The 20,471-nt window shown below is 44.0% G+C and overlaps 1 protein-coding gene across 2 annotated transcripts in view; it reads right to left on the minus strand.

The window, feature by feature from the left end:
• LOC147886269 (Transducin/WD40 repeat-like superfamily protein) overlaps nt 1–10,167 on the minus strand; it is a 66,592-nt gene extending 56,425 nt beyond the window's left edge. The window contains exons 1-3 of one of the 2 annotated variants that reach the window (XM_087395612.1): nt 10,125–10,167; nt 9,866–10,026; nt 2,685–2,764 (exon numbers count right to left, since the gene is read on the minus strand). In XM_087395612.1, coding sequence (XP_087251738.1) covers nt 2,685–2,764; nt 9,866–9,875 — 90 coding nt within the window. In that variant the 5' untranslated portion in view covers nt 9,876–10,026; nt 10,125–10,167. Of the gene's footprint in view, nt 1–2,684; nt 2,765–9,865; nt 10,035–10,124 lie in introns of those variants that run through there. The other variant, XM_087395613.1, reaches the window with a different exon arrangement.
• Between the last annotated feature and the right edge of the window lie 10,304 nt (nt 10,168–20,471).

Here is a 20,471-nt window from a genome sequence, read left to right on the forward strand (position 1 = left end):
AATTTAGCTGAAGGAGGCCGAAAAACCAGTCCAAAATCTCAACAAAGGGAGAAGATGAGAGAGAAAACCACACATGTGAAGTTTAGAAGGCCCAGGAAGGCCCAGGAATGGCAAAGAAGCATGTAGAAGGCACTAGAGCCACCTCGAACTCTAGGGGGGGTCACTGAAGGTACATGGCCCTCTAGGGGGCCCATTAAAAATGCCACATCATCATTTCCCAACAACCACTCTTTTAATTCCTTGGAATGCCTTTGGGCCTAGGGATTAATTACGCTTATGTGCTAGGCACCATGCCGCGTTTAATTACACATTTATTAAGCCCATGCTTGGACTTTTAAAACCGAAGTTGTCACGGTCTTGTAGTACATTAAAGTACTTAGAATTTCACCCCCCCGTGACACTCACATAGACAGCAGCCTCACTACAAGCACTAGGAGAGTACTTGGCCCTCTCTCTCGATGAATCGAAAAAACACTCAAACTCTCGAAAACACACACAAAAAATTTCTCTCATTGGAAGGAAGTCTCTCTCAAGGGAAATCTCTCTCACAGAATGAAAGAATGAAATGAACTCACGATGATCACTCAATCGCTCACAAAGATGGCCCCTCAGTGAAAGATACAACCATGCTCTGATACCATGTAAAAGTCAGGGATCAAGGAGGATCATAACACCATGAGAGAGACATAAGGTAGGAAACACTGAATCTATTGCAATGTATATAATCAACAATACACGATAGGCTTCTTATATAGAGAGAGTCCTTAGAATAGTCAACACTTGTGGGTCCTCTGATCCAAATCTCTCCTTGTTTATGTCCTTGATCCACATCCTCACATCATGTAGTCCACATCCTAGGGTGGCTACTTAAATACATTCCTTTACCATACCTTAGCCTCTAATATGTGCTCATGGCACCATATCTCAACAACCTGGTCATGGAATTGGATCAATCATGATAGTGGGCCAAAGCCACTCCCATCCTGATAGACAGAGTGGTATCCTCCCCGGATCTCGTAGTAGGCTGGGCAGGTGCGAAGAAAGTGTTCCTCTGTCTCAACCACTCCCTGTGTGCATAGCGTGCAGGTCCATTGCTCTCTAGGTATACGTGCTGCTCTCCCTATCTCAATCCTCAGCTGATGGGATCAAGCCCGCATCTACCCAATGGCAATCCTCAGTGCATGTGTGACTCTTCTGTCCTCGAGATATAGGGGTTTGACGATGAATCCCCTCTCTGAGATATTCTAGAGATGGTCACGGTAGAGAGAGAGAGAGAGAGAGAGAAAGAGAGAGAGAGAGAGAGACAACTGTGCACACACAAAACAAGAAAGGAGAGAGAGATCAGAGAAACTGCAATTGATCTCAGGCCAAAACCCCACAGCCAGCGGGGGAAAACCTCTACTGAAATGGACAGCCAAGGGACTCACAAGACTGCTCCACAAGGCTCCACAAGGCACCAAACTAAGATGACAACCAAGGAGTGAGGGGGGGGGCTATATATAGCCCCTCACCCTCCTCTAGTCAGCTGGTCTAGCAAGGCCAACCCCTGCTGTAAGTGGCCGACTCAGCCCTAGGGGAACCGACCCCACTCTGCCCCCTATAAAGGGGCTGGCACTCAGCCCTAGAAGGCTGCCTCAAGGGCCGACCAGAGGACCTCCTGGCCGACCCCTACTCCAGCCTATATAGGGGCTGCACACAGCTCTATAGGGGGCACCCCTCACAGCCTAGGGAGCCGACCCTCTCTGGTCTAAAAGGCTGCAGCAGCACAGCCCCATGTGAGCCCTCACATGGCTAGTCTGCCCATCTCCAAGAGCCAACACCTGCTGCCCTAACATGGGCCTCCAAAAGAGCCTATCCTACTCTACCCTCTCGGGGGGCGGGCACACCCACAACACTGGACCTCACTCATCTACCCTAGCCTCACTCACAGTGCGGGTACAGCCACAAGCAAGGCCCTCTCTCTCTAGGTGACATCAAGAGATGTCCTCCACAGTTCGGGCCATATAGTGGCCACAATCGTAGTTTCCCATTTGCAGGTACACTCCATTGCTTTTAGCTTGTTGTCTCCTCTCCTGCATGCTAGCTTCCTCCCCACATCCAACATGTTCTATTGTAAAAGGGCAGATTTTATCTCATCCTTGTGAAACATTGCTGAACCATGGCATTGGATGTGTGTTTTACATATGACATTTTTATTTTTCTGTCAATACCATGCTTTTTTGTGCTAATCAAATACCACTCTTTTGGATTTGTGATGTCATGCACCTTTATATCTTAATGACAAGTAGTGTGGCCCGGTTTTTATTGGTTCTTCCTCTCTCCAGCTCTCCTATAACAAGGTGCATACTGGTATTTTCTACATCACTTCCTCCTCCCCAATAGCACTATCTGTATCGTAAAGCTTCAAATCTTTTCTTTCCCAATTGAAAGGGCTTCACATTGCATCACCAAGTTTTGCATGTCTCCATTGTGGGAATGGAAGTTCAATATCCATATTAAAACACAATCAATTGCCATGAATGCACAATTTTGCAACTATTAGAATGAAGATAATTATGACCACCACAGGGAGTAAGCACCTGGAACTTTCTAAAACAGCTTGCTAGACTAAGCATTATTCTATGTCACAATCAAAAAGTGTAGATTAACTTTGCACGATTGGAATGTGGGAATTAAGGAATTACCTCCTCTAGCCTTAGCTGATTTCGAAAAGACGTTGGGAAATATCTATTTCTCTCAGCATCAAAGTAATATCCAGGAAGATCTGAAGTATGAAAACCAATTCAGTAAAAATTACACCTGTAATTTAAAAAAGAATGGAAGGTTAAGAATTTGCATCATGCACACCTCCGTACAGTACCTATCTGCATCATGTTAAGCTGTAACGACCCACTTTACACAATACAATATTGGGCAATGGAGACTTTCAGCCATGTTCCGAAATAGAACTGTACTGATTCATGGAATGATATTTTCAAAACTCTCAAAACAGCCTAGACATTATCAAATTAAACTAATGCATTCTTCATCATCGAATGACTAATCATGGCTTCTTTTTCATTAATGGACAGAGATATGGATGCAGTCAAACTGACAATGTAGTAGTTTCAAGCATTGATTTACCATCTCTAAGCTTAAGCTTGTGACTCTCTTTGATTGGCCACATAACGATTTTGCTTTTATTCACATGCAATCAGTTAAATATACTATCCTAGAACATTGGTTTACTCCGTCAATATGCTCATGCTTGTGGCTCTCTCTTTGGAAACTCTCTCTATTGGATCATCTATGCTCCCACAACTTTGCATGTTGTTAGAAATTGTGAGACCTCAGCTCACTGCAATATATTTCTTTTCTATGTTATGTGTTAATCATCATTTTTGGGTATTTTGCCACCAAAATATTTATGTTAGCCCCAAATATGCATGGGAAGACATTTGATTTGAAGAAAGTTTGTATAAGAAAGTGGTAGACTTTTCAGCAGGCTACATATACCCCTGTTCCAAGCTGCGCAAAATGGTCGATAAAGACATGTGATAATTGTGCATCACAAAAAGCAGTCTGTGCTGATATAGATGGAAGAGCCTCATGCTGAAGGCTTACTCTAGTCTGTAAGTTGGGTTTCGAAAACCTCTTGAGGTCTCACCTTCAAACTTTTGTGTGTCCACAACAGAGATCACAGGCACCAATTCTGGAGAAGAGACAACAAGAACAGTGCAAAAGATTTCAAAGTATACCGCACAAAACTGAGCCAAACACTTCTTACACAGCTCTCCCACTGCTGCCCTGGATGAGCACATGCACAGCTCCTACTGCTGCTTTTTGCACTCCTCTCCTCAGTGAGCTTCAGTGACCATGCATAGTGCAAGTTCCTTCAACAGCGCCCTCCTGCGCACATGTGCTCTCATAGGCTGTAGGTATGCACAAGGTGATGCCCGTCGGCTGCCTCCAAACTAAACTGAGGAAATGCCCCCGGATGGGGCCTTTTATAGGGCTGGAAAGCCAAGCCCTTCCAAGGACTGACCAACCCAGTCTGTTGACTGTGCCCACCGGGCGGGCTGTTGTATGGCCAACCTGCTACTGACCGACCAACCTGTATCTGGGGCCCATAAATGCCCCAGCCTGTGCACAGACAGCCCCTCAACTGGGGAACAGTCCGCCAACATTGTGGCCTGCTACAGACCCTGCAGGACCTCCATGTCCTCTGCTATTGCAGCCCACTTCTGGAGATTCCCACTGTTGTACCTGCCATACTGCCTGCTGTACCTACCATAACAGCCCTGCCGTACCAGCCCTCTTTCAAAGCTCCTGCCCACCTCTGACACTGGACTGCGCAGCAGCCGATGTGCCAGTGTCCAGTGCTGCCCACTTGGCTGCCATCTGGATGTCATTCTCCACCCAGATCTGCCCATATGGCATCTTCTTCTCAGACCACATAACAGACTCTCTTGCCCCCATTCCCACACCAATGGGACAATGGACCTCTTACTTCATAAAAATATTCTACTCTTATGAAGATGTATATTATTTTAACAACTGTTTTTAATTTTAGAAGATGTGCTTCATGCATATGTGTAAGGTTCTTAGCCTTCGGTTAACCACCTCTCCCAACCATAGGCTGTCACCTTAGACCACCCCTAAGTTGAATCTTCATTCGAGCCTCATCCTCACTAAATACCGCTAAACAACTAGCTTTGGTATGCTGTTCTGTGACGTCTAACTTTAATGTTCACGTAAGTCTGTAAGCCCTAGCGTCTTGTACCACTAGGACATACCCCAAGAGGTATTTTCCACCCAAACTAACTCCTTGGGCCTTGCCAAGAGATCCAGGCTAATGGTGATCAACGCTCCAAACAAAGTGCGAGGGATTGCTCACATAATCCTAGTCCTTAGACAATATCATATCCAAACACTTACTTAACCATAACCCTTATTAAACACCTATTAACCCCTTTCCTTGGTTCATCAGGGTCTAACCCGTTGCTGGCACCTTCTGCCCCAAGGAGCTTCCTTAGATAGGTTAATACAAATTAAACATAGTTAGCTTGGGATGTAGCTTTTTCCCCCCATAACCTCATAAATGAGAGGTAGGAAATCGTTTTTGAAGGCTATCAATACTTTGTTGGAAAGGCCACCTCCCCATCCATAAGCATGGTGGAGGGAGACCTAGGGCAAGATCTGCCCAGAAAAGAAAAAGGAAAGTACTTGGATGCATCAAGTGGCTGCAACACATGGCGTCAAGACCATGGTAGATGGCGATGTACACGTGGCATGAATTTGGGCTGGAAGAGGCAGATCTAGAGAGCAGCACAAGATAGCGGGGTATCCCGGGGTACAGGCGCACGAGGCGAGCTGTTTGGGAAGCTTTGTGGGCAGGCACATGGCCTCCAACATGCCTAAGAAATGGCACAATGATGGCGGGAGTACAGCAGGAAGATTGGCCTGGGTAGACAGGCTGGTTGGGCTTGTTATAGCCAGCCAACCAGGCCTGGTTGAAGGCTGAGCCCTGCACAAAGTAATGGGGCCAGGCAGCAGCCCAAAGGCCTGGCATTGGCCCTTATATAGGGCTGGGAAGGCAGCCAACCAGCTGACCATCTGGTCGGTTGGTTAGGGCTGTAACCAACCAGGCCAGTCGGTCCATTTAGGGCTGGCTTGTCAGTCAGTTTGAAAGGGGGCTTTGCCCCTATAAAAAGAGGCATTTGGGCCTCATCAAAGTATCCAGCAGGAGCAGAAATTCAGCAGCAGATTGCAGCAGGAGACAGGCTTTCACAAGCCCCAGGAAGGTGTCCAGGACCTGCAGACAAAGAGCTTGGAAGAGGCTTCACCCTTGGCTGCCATCTTGGACAGCAAGGTGCAAGGATCACGGATGGAGAGTCTATATACACTCAAGGTGGAGCACGCGGACTCAAGTTCTAGAGATATCCGGCAGATAGTAGAAGTACGTGGTGGTAAGATCAAAGGACCATGCTCTAGTTGTATTGTGTCCGTAGCTTTGGACAGAAATATATATTCTTTTGGTAGCTTCTATATCTGGCTGGATCATCGTCTATTGATGAGTTTACACATCTATTTGAAGCACATAAGTTTAAGAAGTTTGTGATTCCACACCCCACACACACTATGTGAGCTCCTGGGCTATTCTATCAGTCTTCCGTTGTGCGTACCCTCTGTTGGTTGATTTCTAACATGGTATCAGAGCACAACTATGAGACTCACAAGATTGGAAGACTGAAGACAGGGACCTTGCTGAAGGACGACCCTGATTCAGAGGCTCTTGGGAATCAACTCCGCAACCATAGGACAGTGCCCTTGCGAAAAGGAGCGTGATGCAGGTTCCGTCAGGTGCGTACAGAGTTCTGGTCTACAGAAGTTGAGTTTGCTTTTCAAATTTGCTGCGTGGTTTAGCAGCAAAGATGTCAATTTCATAAGCCTCTTCAGCCTTCTCTCCCTTCCTCCTCCCCCAGTCGAGTTCTTTCTTTCACCATCCCTAACTTTGGAGAGTCCGGGAAACTGGATGGGACTAACTATCCTATCTGGAAGGTGAAGATCCGGAGTCATTTAGTGGCTCGGAAACTGTGGAAACTGACGTAGGATTCACTAGTTATTGGTATGTGCCTCGATGAGGTGCATGGTTTGCTTTCCGAGCGAGCACACAGGCAGTACGATGATCTGGTATGTACTTGAGATTCTTAATTTAAGCCTTTATAGCATGTTGTGGAGAGAATCCGCTCTTTCTATGTCTCAGGTAATGCAAGATTGGAAGGAATGGGCCTTCTTCGAATCAGAAGGGGAAGAGTGGGTGCTTCTTCAAATCTCGGACACAGATTGCTAGAAGGTGATGGACAAAGAGTACTTGCTTGAGAGCTCGGCGAGAGTCCATGGTCCAAGTTATCAAGAAATATTCTTGGGATTTCATTTCTTGAGATGGTTCTTTTGTTGCGGACCTTGCCAAAGGAAGGACGGGTTGAAACAGACCCTCAGAGCATGGTGCCTGGAAGACTCCAGGTTGTTCATTCATTGTGAGGGGACAACTGGAAGATCGTGGCATCTGGATTGCTCGAGTTCAAAGGCAGGAACGTGACTGAAGGTGGTGGTGCCATCTCGTCCTACCATGGATGGACCTGTGTACCAGGATGATTTGCTTGTGTAAAACCAGACCTGGAGGAGCAGGAGCCATTGGTTGGTTGAAAAGCCAAGAACTGGAATCGACACCGAATTGTTCCAAAGAGTTCCATCATGGGAGCTGATGGAGCACCGTTATCGATGTCTTGCCATTAGGCCTATATGTATCAGTGAAAGGGGGTGTTGGAAAGGTCCTCCCCATCTGTAAGACCCCAAATGAGGAGAGCATGGGGGAGGGAGACCTAGGGCAAGATCTGCCCAGAAAAGAAAAATGAACGTACCTGGATGCATCAAAGTGGCTGCAACACATGGCATCAAGACCGTGGCAGATACGTGGCATGGATCTGGCCTGGAAGAGGCAGATCTAGAGCAGAACAAAATGGTGGGGTATCATGGGCTCCACGCGAGCTTTTTGGCGAGGCTTTGTGGGCAGGCCTGCAACATGCCTAAGAAATGGCGCAATGATGGCGGGAGTACAGCAGGAGGATTGGCCTCGGTAGACAGGCTGGTTGGGCTGGTTATAGCCAGCCAACCAGGCCTGGTTGAAGGCTGGACCAAGCGCTGAGCCCTGCACAAAGTAATGGGGCCAGGCAGCAGCCCAAAGGGCCTGGCATTGGCCCTTGTATAGGGCTAAGAAGGCAGCCAACCAGCTGACCATCTGGTCGGTTGGTTAGGGCTGCAACCAACCAGGCCAGTCGGCCCATTTAGGGTTGGCTGGTCAGTCAGTTTGAAAGGGGCTTTGCCCCTATAAAAAGAGGCATTTGGGCCTCATAATAGTATCCAGCAGGAGCAGCAATTCGGCAGCAGATTGCAGCACGAGAAGGCCAGCCAGACACGCTTTCACAAGCCCCAAGAAGGTGTCCAAGACCTGCAGAGAGAGAGCTTGGAAGAGGCTTCACCCTTGGCTGTCATCTTGGACAGCAAGGTGCAAGGATCACGGACAGAGTCTACATACGCTCGAGGTGGAGCACGCGGGCTCAAGTTCTAGAGATATCCGGCAGATAGTAGAAGTACGTGGTGGTAAGATCAAAGGACCACACTCTAGTGGGACTTCGGATCTCTCTCTCTTTGTATTGTGTCCATAGCTTTGGACGGAAATATGTATTCTTTTCGTAGCTTCTATATCTGGCTGGATCATTGTCTATTGATGAGTTTGCACATCTATTTGAAGCACATAAGTTTAAAAGTTTATGATTCCACACCCCACACACACTATGTGAGCTCCTGGGCTATTCTATCAGTCTTCCGCTGTGCATACCCTCTGTTGGTTGATTTCTAACATACTTTCCCAACTATCATCACCTATCGATCTGACTTCCTATCTAGTTTATATTCATATACCATGCCCAAACTCATCCTCTAACAACACAACATAGTGCAGTTTCAATCTCATGATAGTCACTCATAAGATTGAAAACCATAGACTCCATCACGCATAGCAGGGACTAGTTTATATTTCTAACTAAATTTCTGCTAACAAGCTCCTTAATCATCAATAACCACTGCTGGTTCATATGGAACATAAGCACTCAAGTCTACTGAATGGACGTTTCTTGAAACGACATTGCAGTTTGCCCATTCTTATCGTATCATCATTTGAGCGTTCAGAGCAAAGTGCCTCATCTAGTGAGGTAATTTGATTCCTTAGAATCCTGATCTTTGATGGAGCCAATTATAAACATGTGAGCGGGTTACTACCCCGACGTTGGCCACCAGATCATGCTTTTGGGGCATATCATGCATTCTACTTTGCTACCAAGGCTGTTAGGAATTCTTACAGTCAGCTCCACAATCGCACTGCTACCTCGATGAGATGTTCACACACTTATTGCAGACTACCTTCAGCTCGTGTTACGTGAGTATTCAGGTCATTTAGGTTATCAACCCTATCTACCACAACCTTTGAGTATCACACCTTTTCAGGTTTATGGCACTCCGCTCATATATATAGACTCTGTCACGGGCCCTAATCCAAGAACACCCATATACTAGGAATAATCCTAAAGTATTAACTGACCCCTTTAAAAAGTGCTTGGACCTAAGCCCACCGTTAATGCCAGCTCATGCTATGATCTTGGGGTCATAGTAGTCAAAGCTTCCAATTTAGTTTGGCATTGTTCCCAGTACGATGACGACTCCTCCCCAATCAAAGCAACGAGTTCTATCCTAGTGAGGTAGTCAAAAGTCCTCGCACAAATCGGAGGACACAATAATTCTTTTCTTTTCTGGGGAAAATAAAGGATTCGGTCGATGCTGTCTAGACCAAGAAAGTAATCAAAGCACAAATGGTTTTTATTCATAACCAGCATCCCATTAGCACACGTGCAGCCGTAGATGTCTAGATATGCCTTGGTGGAACGATGGAAAGGCGAATGTTTACTGTCACCAACCTAGGAGTAGGAGGATTCATGAAGGAGGCACCGTGACTTGTAGACCCAAACCAAACCATTGGGAATATCAATAAAGTAATGCCACAGTATTTAATATTCGTACACTTCCCAAGTGCAAAGCCGTTCCTAAATTCCCAAACTATTCTCAGTTCCCCACAGTTCATACTACTTTGTGAACCCATTGAAAGCAATCGAATGCATGGGAATGGAAGACGAGGTCTTTTGACTGCATGCAATTAAGCTTTCTCAAAACGGGTCTCAAAGTATGATCCACACACAGGAGCACATCCCAAGGAGAAGGACAAGAACACGTCAAGGAAGACAAACAGATTGATGTGCAGTTGCTATTTCACCTTGCGCCATCGCTGCGTCGATCCATCGGCTGTCCTCTTCGATGCTATGTGAGCTAATCCTTTCGTCAGCTAATTTTTGTCAATGCTTCAAGAAGAATCCACAACGCACTTCAGATGGTGACATGACACACCAGCCCAGACCCTAGTGTATGCATGTCACTCTGCACATGACACATGTCATGCCTGTATCAGAGGTTGACGATTTTAGAGCCGTGTAGATCATCATCATCATCACATGGTGACATGGCACACTCCAGACCTCAGTGTATGCATGTCACTCTGGACATGCCACATGTCATGCCCATATCAGAGGTCGACGATTTTAGGGCACGTGCCGAGCTTGTTTCTCCTCCGCACTGCAATGCTAGCCCAGCAGCTCTGTGACTGGCCCTTCAACATGGATCTTCTTTACGGTTGGCTGGAACAACCTGCAAAATCCTTGTCAGGGCCTCTCATTAATCACGATCTGGAATCACACAAGCCTTCATTCTTTTTGCAATGCTAGGTTACATCCCCCTACTAGAGTTTCAACCTTGGCAAGAGTGCGGGGAGCTCCTCAAATTTTGCCATGCTTCCCTCATCCATGGTTTTGGGATGGTGCTTGCTCATTGCTTGCAATACCTCTATGTAAGTTGCTCCAAGAGAAAAACCATTATAGGTCAAGACTACCCCGCATTTTATATCAATCTAAGCAAACAAGATCCGAATAAAATTTGCATACCTAACTACAAAAGCAATACCAAGTTCAAAATAACCAGCATTATAGAAATTTAATATAACATCATTTCTATTTCTGGCACCTTGGTAGCAAAGGTATATGCAAGTAAAATCCATCTCCAGATGCAAATGCAAGGTTTGGTCAATGTAACTTCTCCTTTAGATTCAATATCACCTTCTCTAATAGGGTTATGTTGAGGGGATTCTAAATCATTGAGTAACTTGATGCAAACTTCAGAGACTTAGCCACGGGAACTTGTGCAATCCATGGCCTTGGTGATGATTCAGAGCTTGATGCAGGCATGTGTGGGTATTGGGGTTGTAAAACTTTGGGTATGGTTCAAGATGTCTTGTTGTTGCTAAGCTTTAATGTTCTAACCTAATCCTCTTCTTCATTCTGTGCCTCCTTTTTTATTGTTCTTCCCAACAATCTTAGCCAACTATCTATATGCACTACAGTAGTATTCAAGTTTATACATTAGGGCATATTGAAAAATACATGTTAATGGGGGTGAGTAGGTGTCACACTTCCTTCCTAATAATTTAAAATAAGAGACAAGCCTTTCCCTTGGGGTATTTTCATGTCTTCTCACATCTACACAAAGATTTTCATTACCTTTAAGTTTAGGTGTATTATGATTGTTTTTAAAAAAAAACTTGGTCCAAAACAATCATCGTAATAGTATAATAATACGACATCATCATCAAAGTGTCAATGTCCATGAGATGCCCACCACCTTGGTACCAAAGACATATGCAAGTCCAAGATTAGGTGAACATATCTTCTCTTGGATTTGAGGAGGGTAAGGTCATGATGAGGAGATTTTTAATCATCTAGGAACTTGATGCAAACTTGAGAGATTTTGTTAAGGGAGCTTGTGTGGGTTATGATCTTGATGCGGGCATGTATGTCTATTGGGCCTATGAAATTGCATGAATAACATAGGTATGGTTCACAAAGCCTTATTGTTGTTGCTTTTCAATGCTCTTGCATCTTTGCATCTATGCCTCCTTGTCTTTTGTGCTTTGAGGCACTCTTTAGTGATTAGTTATATGCACTTTGGCACTATTCATAGGCTATGGGCTGAGCGTTATTCTTCATACTCAGTTGCTAGTTTTTCTTATGCATTCTTTTTAGCCCTTACTAGGCTTCAACACCTACTTTCATGGTAGAGAACTACCTAGGCTTTGTGCTTTTTCCTAGCTCTCTAAAACACACGCACTGTGTGTTATGATGATTATTCTATAAGGCTATGCCTTGAGAGTCAATGATGGACACAATAGCTTGATCTCAAAGTATGCATAGAGCGAGTCATGGCAACGAAATATTAAACATCACGTAAAATAATCTCCCATTGGAGATTGAAAAACACATACACAAACTTAGAAAATAAATCTTTTTTCCAAGTATCATAGAAAGTGACTTTATTTTATAGAAAGAAGATCCATTCTTCACTAAGAATACAAAAATAGCTTCTTAATGCAAACGGTGGCTCTTAAAACTAGTCATACCCAACATATATGAAGATCTTTAGCCCACTCATTAGCTTGAAAGATGATTTCTTTCATAGATGAAAAAAAAAATCCATCTCATGCATATATTTAATCCATTACAAAAAGCATATTGAAAGAAGGGCCAAACAGTCATAGACCCTCTTGAGCTCCTCAAACTCTCTCAAAATAGTTTGGTTGTCAAAGCTCTACTACTTGGTTGCCTCTTCTAATTGAGGCTATAGCTATTCTTTTATAGTGTTCTACACAACTTTTGGTGGTCATTGCCATTCGAGCTGCTCATTGGATCCTTGCTATTCATGGTTGCCTCCTTATTTGAATTTGCAGACCTCTCTTAGCTGCAAACTAAAGGACCTTTACTTCAAATGACCAAGGTGCCACTGCATTGAATAAGGAGCGGCCCCTGAGCAGCCACCCTCTTGAGTTCACCTTAAAGGCCTATCAGAGGTGTGTTCGGGTTGGGTGGCTTTGATGATCGAACCTGCTGTGTTCGAGAACACCTACCCAGTCAGGGTGGTAAGACTGGTTAACACTTTGGCCCCCCAAGGGGATAGTTTACAAATGATGGGAGTTGAAATAGGCTTGTAGTCCTGAAAATTGAAGTTTGAACCTCAATAACAATCTCTGAATGTATTGAGGCAAGCAAGAGAAGTTGGGCTAGTGTGTCGATTACACTTAGAGATCCACATTGCGATCATAATATCCTTGAGCTTGTAGTAGTTCCTTCTTGATTGCAAATTTCTCATGCCTTTATCAAACTTCCATTGAATCACCATAATAATGAACAACAGACTTAAAGGAGCACATGGCCGAGATGTTTTAATGTTTCCCAGAAGATGATATTGTTGCTTGCTCGACCATTTGCCAAGGCCTGTATTTGGCATGTTGGACCTACTGATGTTAGCTCTACCCAAAGTCGAGAAGGAGTAATATCTATCTCCTTAGTATCAATGACATTATCAATTGTAGGCTCAATTCGAGTAGGTAGTGCTGCTCTTATGGTGCAAAAAGGTGTAATGGCGGTATATTTATCATTGTCAATGTGCAATTTGGGTAGGTAGTACCGCTCTTATGGTGGAAAAAGGTGTAATGGCAGTAGGTTTATCATTGTCAATGTGCAAAATTGAGTTGCTTTAGTGCTTGGAAGATCCCTGGAAGATCTATCATGGCCAATGTATGTATCCAATTTATTGAGTCTTCTAACTCTAGTAAAGGAGCACACATAGAGTCGTTAGCACTCTTTTGTTTTCCTCTTCCTTATAAGCATTGAATACATTTACCAATGTTGACCTATTGGTGGTGTCAATTCAACTGCGAATAGATTTCCAACATAGGGTGAGCCTTCCAAGTTCGGAGTTCCACCCTCATGACTTTCTCCATCATTACATAAATATAATCTATTTGAGCTCCTTGGACCAATCCTACAATTTGCATGAAAGGTCACCCAATATGATGTCATAGCTATTCAGCTGGTTAGGGAAGTCCATTACAACAAACCACACTCGATGGGTTAGACACAAGGTTTTAATTTTGGTGTCTCTTAGAACTCCTACTGGTTGGGCTATTTCTTTATTAGCCAAATTGAATATGCAGTTTGTGTTATCCATCTTAGGTCATCCCACTTGGCCTAACACTGCTTTTAGTGACTATGCTTACACTAGCTCAACCATCCAAGATTGCCGTCACACTCGTTACCTTGGTAGGAGATGGGAAAGACTGCATTGGTGTCATCACTTTCAAAGTACTAGCCCAATTCGTTAATGGGTACTTTGGGAAAGTGTTGGGGGTCATTTGGGGGTTCAACTAGCTCAAGATTAGTGTACAATCCAAGAGCTCTCTCCATTGAGCGGTATTCCCCATAATAGTGTCACGATGGGCATCTTTACCTTGGTGGATAAGGAATGAGCCCAATCCAGCAATGTCTTGAGGTTGGGTGATTGGTTCATCGCCAACCAACTGTGGCTCTTCAAATCCATGAAAGGACATATTGTCTTCTTCATTTGTTTGGTGCCATGCTGTAGGGTCCTCCTCAAACATCTTATGCCTCAAGAGTGAATGTTCTACTGAGGAGCCTTATGAGCCTTCATCATCCACTCTTTCAAGTACATTGGGGGCTTTATTAGCTGTCTAGTAGTTAATATGGATGGTGTCTGCCCCTTTACTTGGCTTGAGTCGTTAATTGAATCTTCTTGGTAGTCATGCACCAGTTGTTAAGCCTTGGCAAGATGTTTTTTCTTGATGACAGGGTCTGGATACTCTCCCTACCCCTTGGGGGTTGTAGGTTTTGTATTATCAACCTCCCGCAAGTATCATCCCTTTACTTTGGTGATTGATTGACTTTGGTTATTGGCTAAGGGAGTATGACTAGAAGAGCATGAGGTGGAGAAGTGTCAGTGTCCTCATTAGACCCTTTTTGGATAATCACCTTGTCGAAACCTTTTCCCACCTTAACTGCACCCTTGTTGTTTACCTCTCAGGTTGGGATGTACTCGCCTTATCTCTTTTGGCCTGCTTATGAAAAATCCTTGTTGAGTGCCTTAGCCTAGGCCCTTGTAATTACATTTAAGGTTATAGAGGACTCTTGACCTCTCTCAATGCTAAGAAGATTAAGAGTTGCATTCTTTGATGCAGTATCTGGCATTGTTGGCCTCCGCATTGAACAATCTTTATACAGGTGGTCAACTCCACACCCAGTGCACAATGGTGCTTCTGTGTTTGAAGGGGTTGTGGATGGTGCAGATAGGGTGTCCTTGTAGGGACAGTCTTTTAAGGAATAAGGTCCTTGACATTTAGAGCATGAGACCGGTGGATTAGCCACTTCGTTGTATGGGCACTCATTAGTGTTATGAAGACCTCAACATGTACAGTATTGAATCCATGGTCTCCTTGTCAAGGTGTTCATATCTCTTGCATTTTGAGAGACAAAAGCCATTTGGTAGATGGGGCACAACAGTTGGTGCATGACTGCCAAGAAAGATTCGAGCAATGGCTCAAGGCAAGAAAGGGGATTGATATTATCCAGTATTAGCAGATTGAGAATGAGTACTCACACTAAGGGCATGATCCAGTTCTTCCTAATTACTATGTAGTTCCCCAACTAAGACTTGGTTCATAGGAGTGATTCGCAATGGAGGTGGTTGAGGTCCCAGTATAAGTGGGGGTAACGAGAGAATTTGAGCCTGAAATTGCCTTAGGTTGCCAGGAGTGGCTCCTTGTATTACTAATTGTCGCTGGTTGGACGGATTTGGTGGTGTAGGTAAGGTAAGAGTTGGCCTTTGATGGTATTGACCTTGGGATAACGACACTGGGATGTAACATGGTTCCCCCACAATGCACGTAGCAGAGTGTCGACCTTGCCCAAAGGCAAGGGCACTCACACAATTTGGGAATAGGTTCAGATTACTAGGGGCTTCCTTGGCCGTTCCTCCCTCCAATTTTTGGCTTAACGAATTTTATAAATTAGTAGCCAATTCCTCCATATTCAAACCCTTGGTGGGCCAAAGTTGTCTCCTTGACTTCACTTGAAGTAGTGACCTTAAAGGTCCAAGGAGGCGGATGTAGTCTCCCCTCCTTGGGCTTTTCTTTCATGTTGTCATCTAAGTGCAATGCACAACTCAAATGACATGGAATTCATGGTAAAAAGATGGTCATGAAGCTTTGAATCTTGTAGTCTGATGAGGAAGTGTGGGACGCTCCTCTTCTTGTGAGGCTGGCAGTGGAAGTTCAAATGTTTAATTCTAGCAAAAAGGTGGTCATGAAACTTTGAATCTTGTAGTTTGATGAGGAAGCGTGACAGTAACCGCTCATTGCTCATCCTCTTGTGAGGCTGGCAGCGGGAGTTCAAATGTTTAAATCTAGCAATATAATCCCATAGAGACTTAGTGTATTTCTGCTTTACCTCATAGTAGGTTGATGGGACTCCACTTGGGACCATTGGGGGAAAATCCTACTATGAAGGACTTTCACAGCATGTCCCAATTAATTTTCTCCTCTAGATACAGTGCTCTAAACCACTGTCTAGTTTTACCCCATCAAGGCTTAAGCATTGATCTTAACCATTATCATCCAGGCTTAAGCTAAAAGCATTGACCTCGTTTAGATCCCCGAGATCACCAAATGTCTTGCAGATCTGTTCAAAATTCTCAACATGGGAGACTGTGTCTCCTTCCCCTAAGAACTTGGTGATTAACTTGGAGATCATGTTAGGTTCACTTCTAGAAATATTTTGGTCTCTCCTTGTAAATATTGGAGGCATGGACCCCCTTCCTAGTGCTTACACTAGGATCCTTAGTGCTTCATAGTTATGTACCGTTTGTGGAGTAGGTGGAGCTTGAGGATGTGGTGACCCTGATCTATACATTGGTGGTCGTGATGGAGGGTTCCATGTATTTGGTGACTGTACAAATGTAGGATTTGAGTATTCTAACCCTGTGGGCATTTGCATTGTGACTTGGGTTGGTTGGGCCTAATAGGCTAGTCTGAAGGTCCTCTGGGAAGTGGCACATTCACCCCAAGCATAGGCATATAAGAGGCAGTCACTAGGTATGGCATACCTCCCATGTTTTGTGGCCAAGTAGGAAATGAAGGGACTTTGATGTGGGGGGTCTTATTTGTGGATCTTTTGAATTACTCCTTTGTCCACTTTTTTTAAGCATTTGAAACACCTGGGGACAAACTCACCCCTATATGACTGGCTTTCATCAAAGGATGGATATAGTGGTAGGTAATTGCCAATAGATACAATGGGACTTGGTTCTCTAAATATCGCTTTCAACATCGATGGCTGGACTGACACCTGAGGTTCTACCGGCACCCTATTCTGCCTAGCAAATGGGTATAGCATATCTATTGGTCCACTTAGTCCAAGCTTCCCCATCATGTTGGAGAAGGTCTCCCTTAAGCTAGCTGGTATAGAAGGGGTAGGAGAGTGGGGATCATTAAAGTTGGTGCTTGGAGCCATTGAGGCTCTAACATTGGAGGGTTCTCCCATAATTCCGTCCAGGCTCATGGACTCTTCTAAGCTAGACAAGTCACCTTGTGGTGGTTCATGTAAGGCATAAGAACCGACTTTTGAGCTTGTTGACCCTAAGGACACAGAGCTAGGTGCGTAGGTCAATAAGAGGGTATTTGAGGCACTATCCTCAGGCTCAAGATTAGCTCCTATGACTCTTCTTGATCTCAAGTGCATGTGTTGGTCCGTGCAATTGAGGCCCCAATTCTAAGTTGATTTCGCTTTCACACGGGGTCAAGGGGTTGTAGCCCCTTGTGGCTTCCCTGCAGTAGAATAGGGCAGGGTCTAGGGGTAGCGTGTGCTACGTGTCCTGGTGGGGTGGTGCGATGGTAGCACCCTAGCGGTTTTTTTGAAAAATGGGGTCTATTTCACAGCAATTTATATGCAAATTTTGTCATTTCTTGGAGCTCGGGGTGCTAATTTTCATGTGCTAAAAATTCACTTATCTCTAAGTGGTCACCGTGTTAATGCTAATGTAGCGAGTTAATAAAGAAGTGATTTGATAATGCAATGACTTGATAACGCCGTGACTTGATAATGCAGTGATAGCCCTAAAGCAACGACTTGATAATGTTGTGATAGCCCTAAAGCAATGACTTAATAATGTAGTGACTTGGTTATAGCAGTGACTTAGATGTCATTGCATTCGCCCTAAAGCTACAAGTTGACTTTTGATCTGATAACTATTATTTCATTTAATGACACATGGCAAGTAGTACGTGAACTGTCAGTGGTGTCAACATTTAATGCAGCGAGTCACTGAGTTAATAACGCTGCAATTGACATTAATAATGTAGCGATTAATTGTCTCACTGCAGTAAGCTTAATGCAGTGACACACATGCATGCACATTCACTGATAGGTTTTTGGGCATTATTTTGAAATTTTTGTTTAGGATTTTGTGTGTGGGGGGTGATAATCTTCCTATTCTACCTACTCAATGAAAAAACTAGCAAGAAATATAAAATTTTAAAGAACAAATGGGGTGTTTTGCAAACAGTGACAGTTTTTCCCTTTCAAACCACTTTGAAAATCACTTCTAGAATCATTTCTTACTGTTTTTGTTGGGATTTGCTATCACATACACATTAGCAATCACCTAAACTACCTTTCTACAAACTTTACACACTAGAAAACACCAAACCCACTTCAAAATCACTTCAAATGACTTTCAACACCTCTCTTTAACTCACACCTTCCTATACACAAAAGACCAATAGCTTTTCAACTAAGCTTACTCAGCGTTGGGAAATGGGCGGGTAATGAGAGAAGAAAATGCAATGCAAAATCGCACTTGGAACTCCTCGGCAATGACACAAACAAGTGTAGTCTGGTGGTGACTCATGTGTCATAAGGATCTTGCAGAAATGCTGATGGAATACTCCTCAAAGATACTCTGGGTTGAGAGTAAGGATGCAAATGCCATCCACTAGTGTCACTCTAGCGACTCTCAACTTGTTGCAATCATGAATCCATAAGGAGAAGAAGAGGGAGGTGAAAGGAAAGTGGAGAAGTGAGGGGAGGAGAAGAAGAAGGGAAGATGAGAAGAAACATGGTATTCTTGAAAGGCACTATGAGAGAATAAGAGACAACTCCATAGAGGAGAATGAGAGCTTGTATTCCAATGTGTGCAACCAACCACGTGAAGACCAAAGTCAACCATTTGGCCTTTTATATATGCCACCTTTTGAAGGGAGGGTCTATTGCTTGTGATAGGAACTAGGTAGAACTGATAATATTGTATATCTTAGGGCATGTTTTGCATGCTAGGACTATATATTTATATGCATGAAGATAGGAATTGATTGTTTACTATGAATCTAGTGGTAGGTAAGCCAGTGTAGGCATGGGAAAAAGCATGTAGATAGAAAAAGAAGTCGCACCTTCCCAAAAATAAGTAGTCACTATTTTTGCAATAACTTTTGATCCATAACTTAGATTTAGGAGATTTTTTAATTGTTGCAAAGGTAAGATTGAGCTTTATGACTTTGTAGAAGAAGTTAAGCCCACATTTGCAAGAAAGGGGGTCAAAATTTTTAGAATACAACAAGCAACCTATTTTTTATGTGAAAGGCATAGAAAAGCTATGTTTTTAAGCAACAGAAGGTTGTGAGTGCCTTAGGATTGGAAGAAGGGTGGTGCTCCTACTTTGTGCTAGAGACTAGAGTCTTCCTTGTGTATGAGAGCGGCCTATTTGGCTCCAAGGCACAATCCTAGATCTATGGACTTGCCACTATCCATCAAATGACATTGCCAACTAATGTAATTAAGTGACTCCAATGTCGTGGGGTTCTTGTAGGAACACCGATGCAGTACTCTTCCAAGCTACTCTGGGTAGAGGCAAATGCATGCAACTGCCATCCCCTAGTGTCACTCTAGTGACTCCATAAGGAGAAGAAGCGGGAGGGAAAAGGGGAGTGAAGAAGGAAGAGGAGAGTGGAGGAGAAGAAGAAGAAGGGAAGAGGGGAGTGAAGAAGGAAGAGGAGAGTGGAGGAGAAGAAGAAGAAGGGAAGAGGAGAAGAGAACATGGTATTCGTGAAAGGCACTATGAGGGAACCAAAGACAGCTCCATAGAGGAGAAGGAGAGCTTGTATTCCAATGTGTGCAACCAACAAGTGCAGACCAAAGTCAACCATCTTTTATCCATGCCACCTTTTTTTTAGAGGGCCAACCCTATTCCCTTTATACCACTCTCTTTCTTCATTATTTACAATCAACTCGGGCCTTGACAAAACAAAACAAAAACAACATACACGGTACACAAATTCAAAGGAGAGGTGCTTGCAAAATCTGGAGATGCTCCAAAGTTGTAGAGAGGTGCTTGCAAGGTCTGGAGTTGGTTGAAGATTGTGGAGGGTTGGGAGAGATGAATGAAAACAAAGCAATTTGGTACTGTGATTTTAGCTCCCACAGTGTTGAAATTAGCATCCAAGAAAGCATTGATATTAGCATTGAAAAAAGCATACAAAATTAGATACATTAATATCACAAGCTTTTCTACTTGGGCTCAAAATTTTAATGCTTTTCTCTGCTCCAATTCATAATAGAGTTGATAAAATGAAATGGGAACAAGCCGTCCACAAGTGTCACTCAAGTAGCTCCCAGATTGTTGCAATGTGTTTCCATGAGAGAAAGAGGGAAAAAGGATATGGGAGAAGAGAGGGACAAGGGAAGGAGAGAGGGGAGTGAGGGGGGATGGAGTGGCAAACACAAAGGCACTACAAAGGAAACAAGAGAGCACCCAAAAACACTCTTGGAAGAGAAGAGGGAGCTTACATTCCAATCTTGTGCATCCAACAATGAAGACCAAAGTCAACCACTTGGCCTTTTATACATGTCACTTGTTGAAGAGAGGGCCAACCCTAT

This window comes from Dipteris shenzhenensis, chromosome 24 (assembly GCF_047967505.1).
Source record: "Dipteris shenzhenensis isolate YYH24624 ecotype China chromosome 24, Dip_SZ_1.0, whole genome shotgun sequence".
NCBI classification, from domain to species: Eukaryota; Viridiplantae; Streptophyta; class Polypodiopsida; order Gleicheniales; family Dipteridaceae; genus Dipteris; species Dipteris shenzhenensis.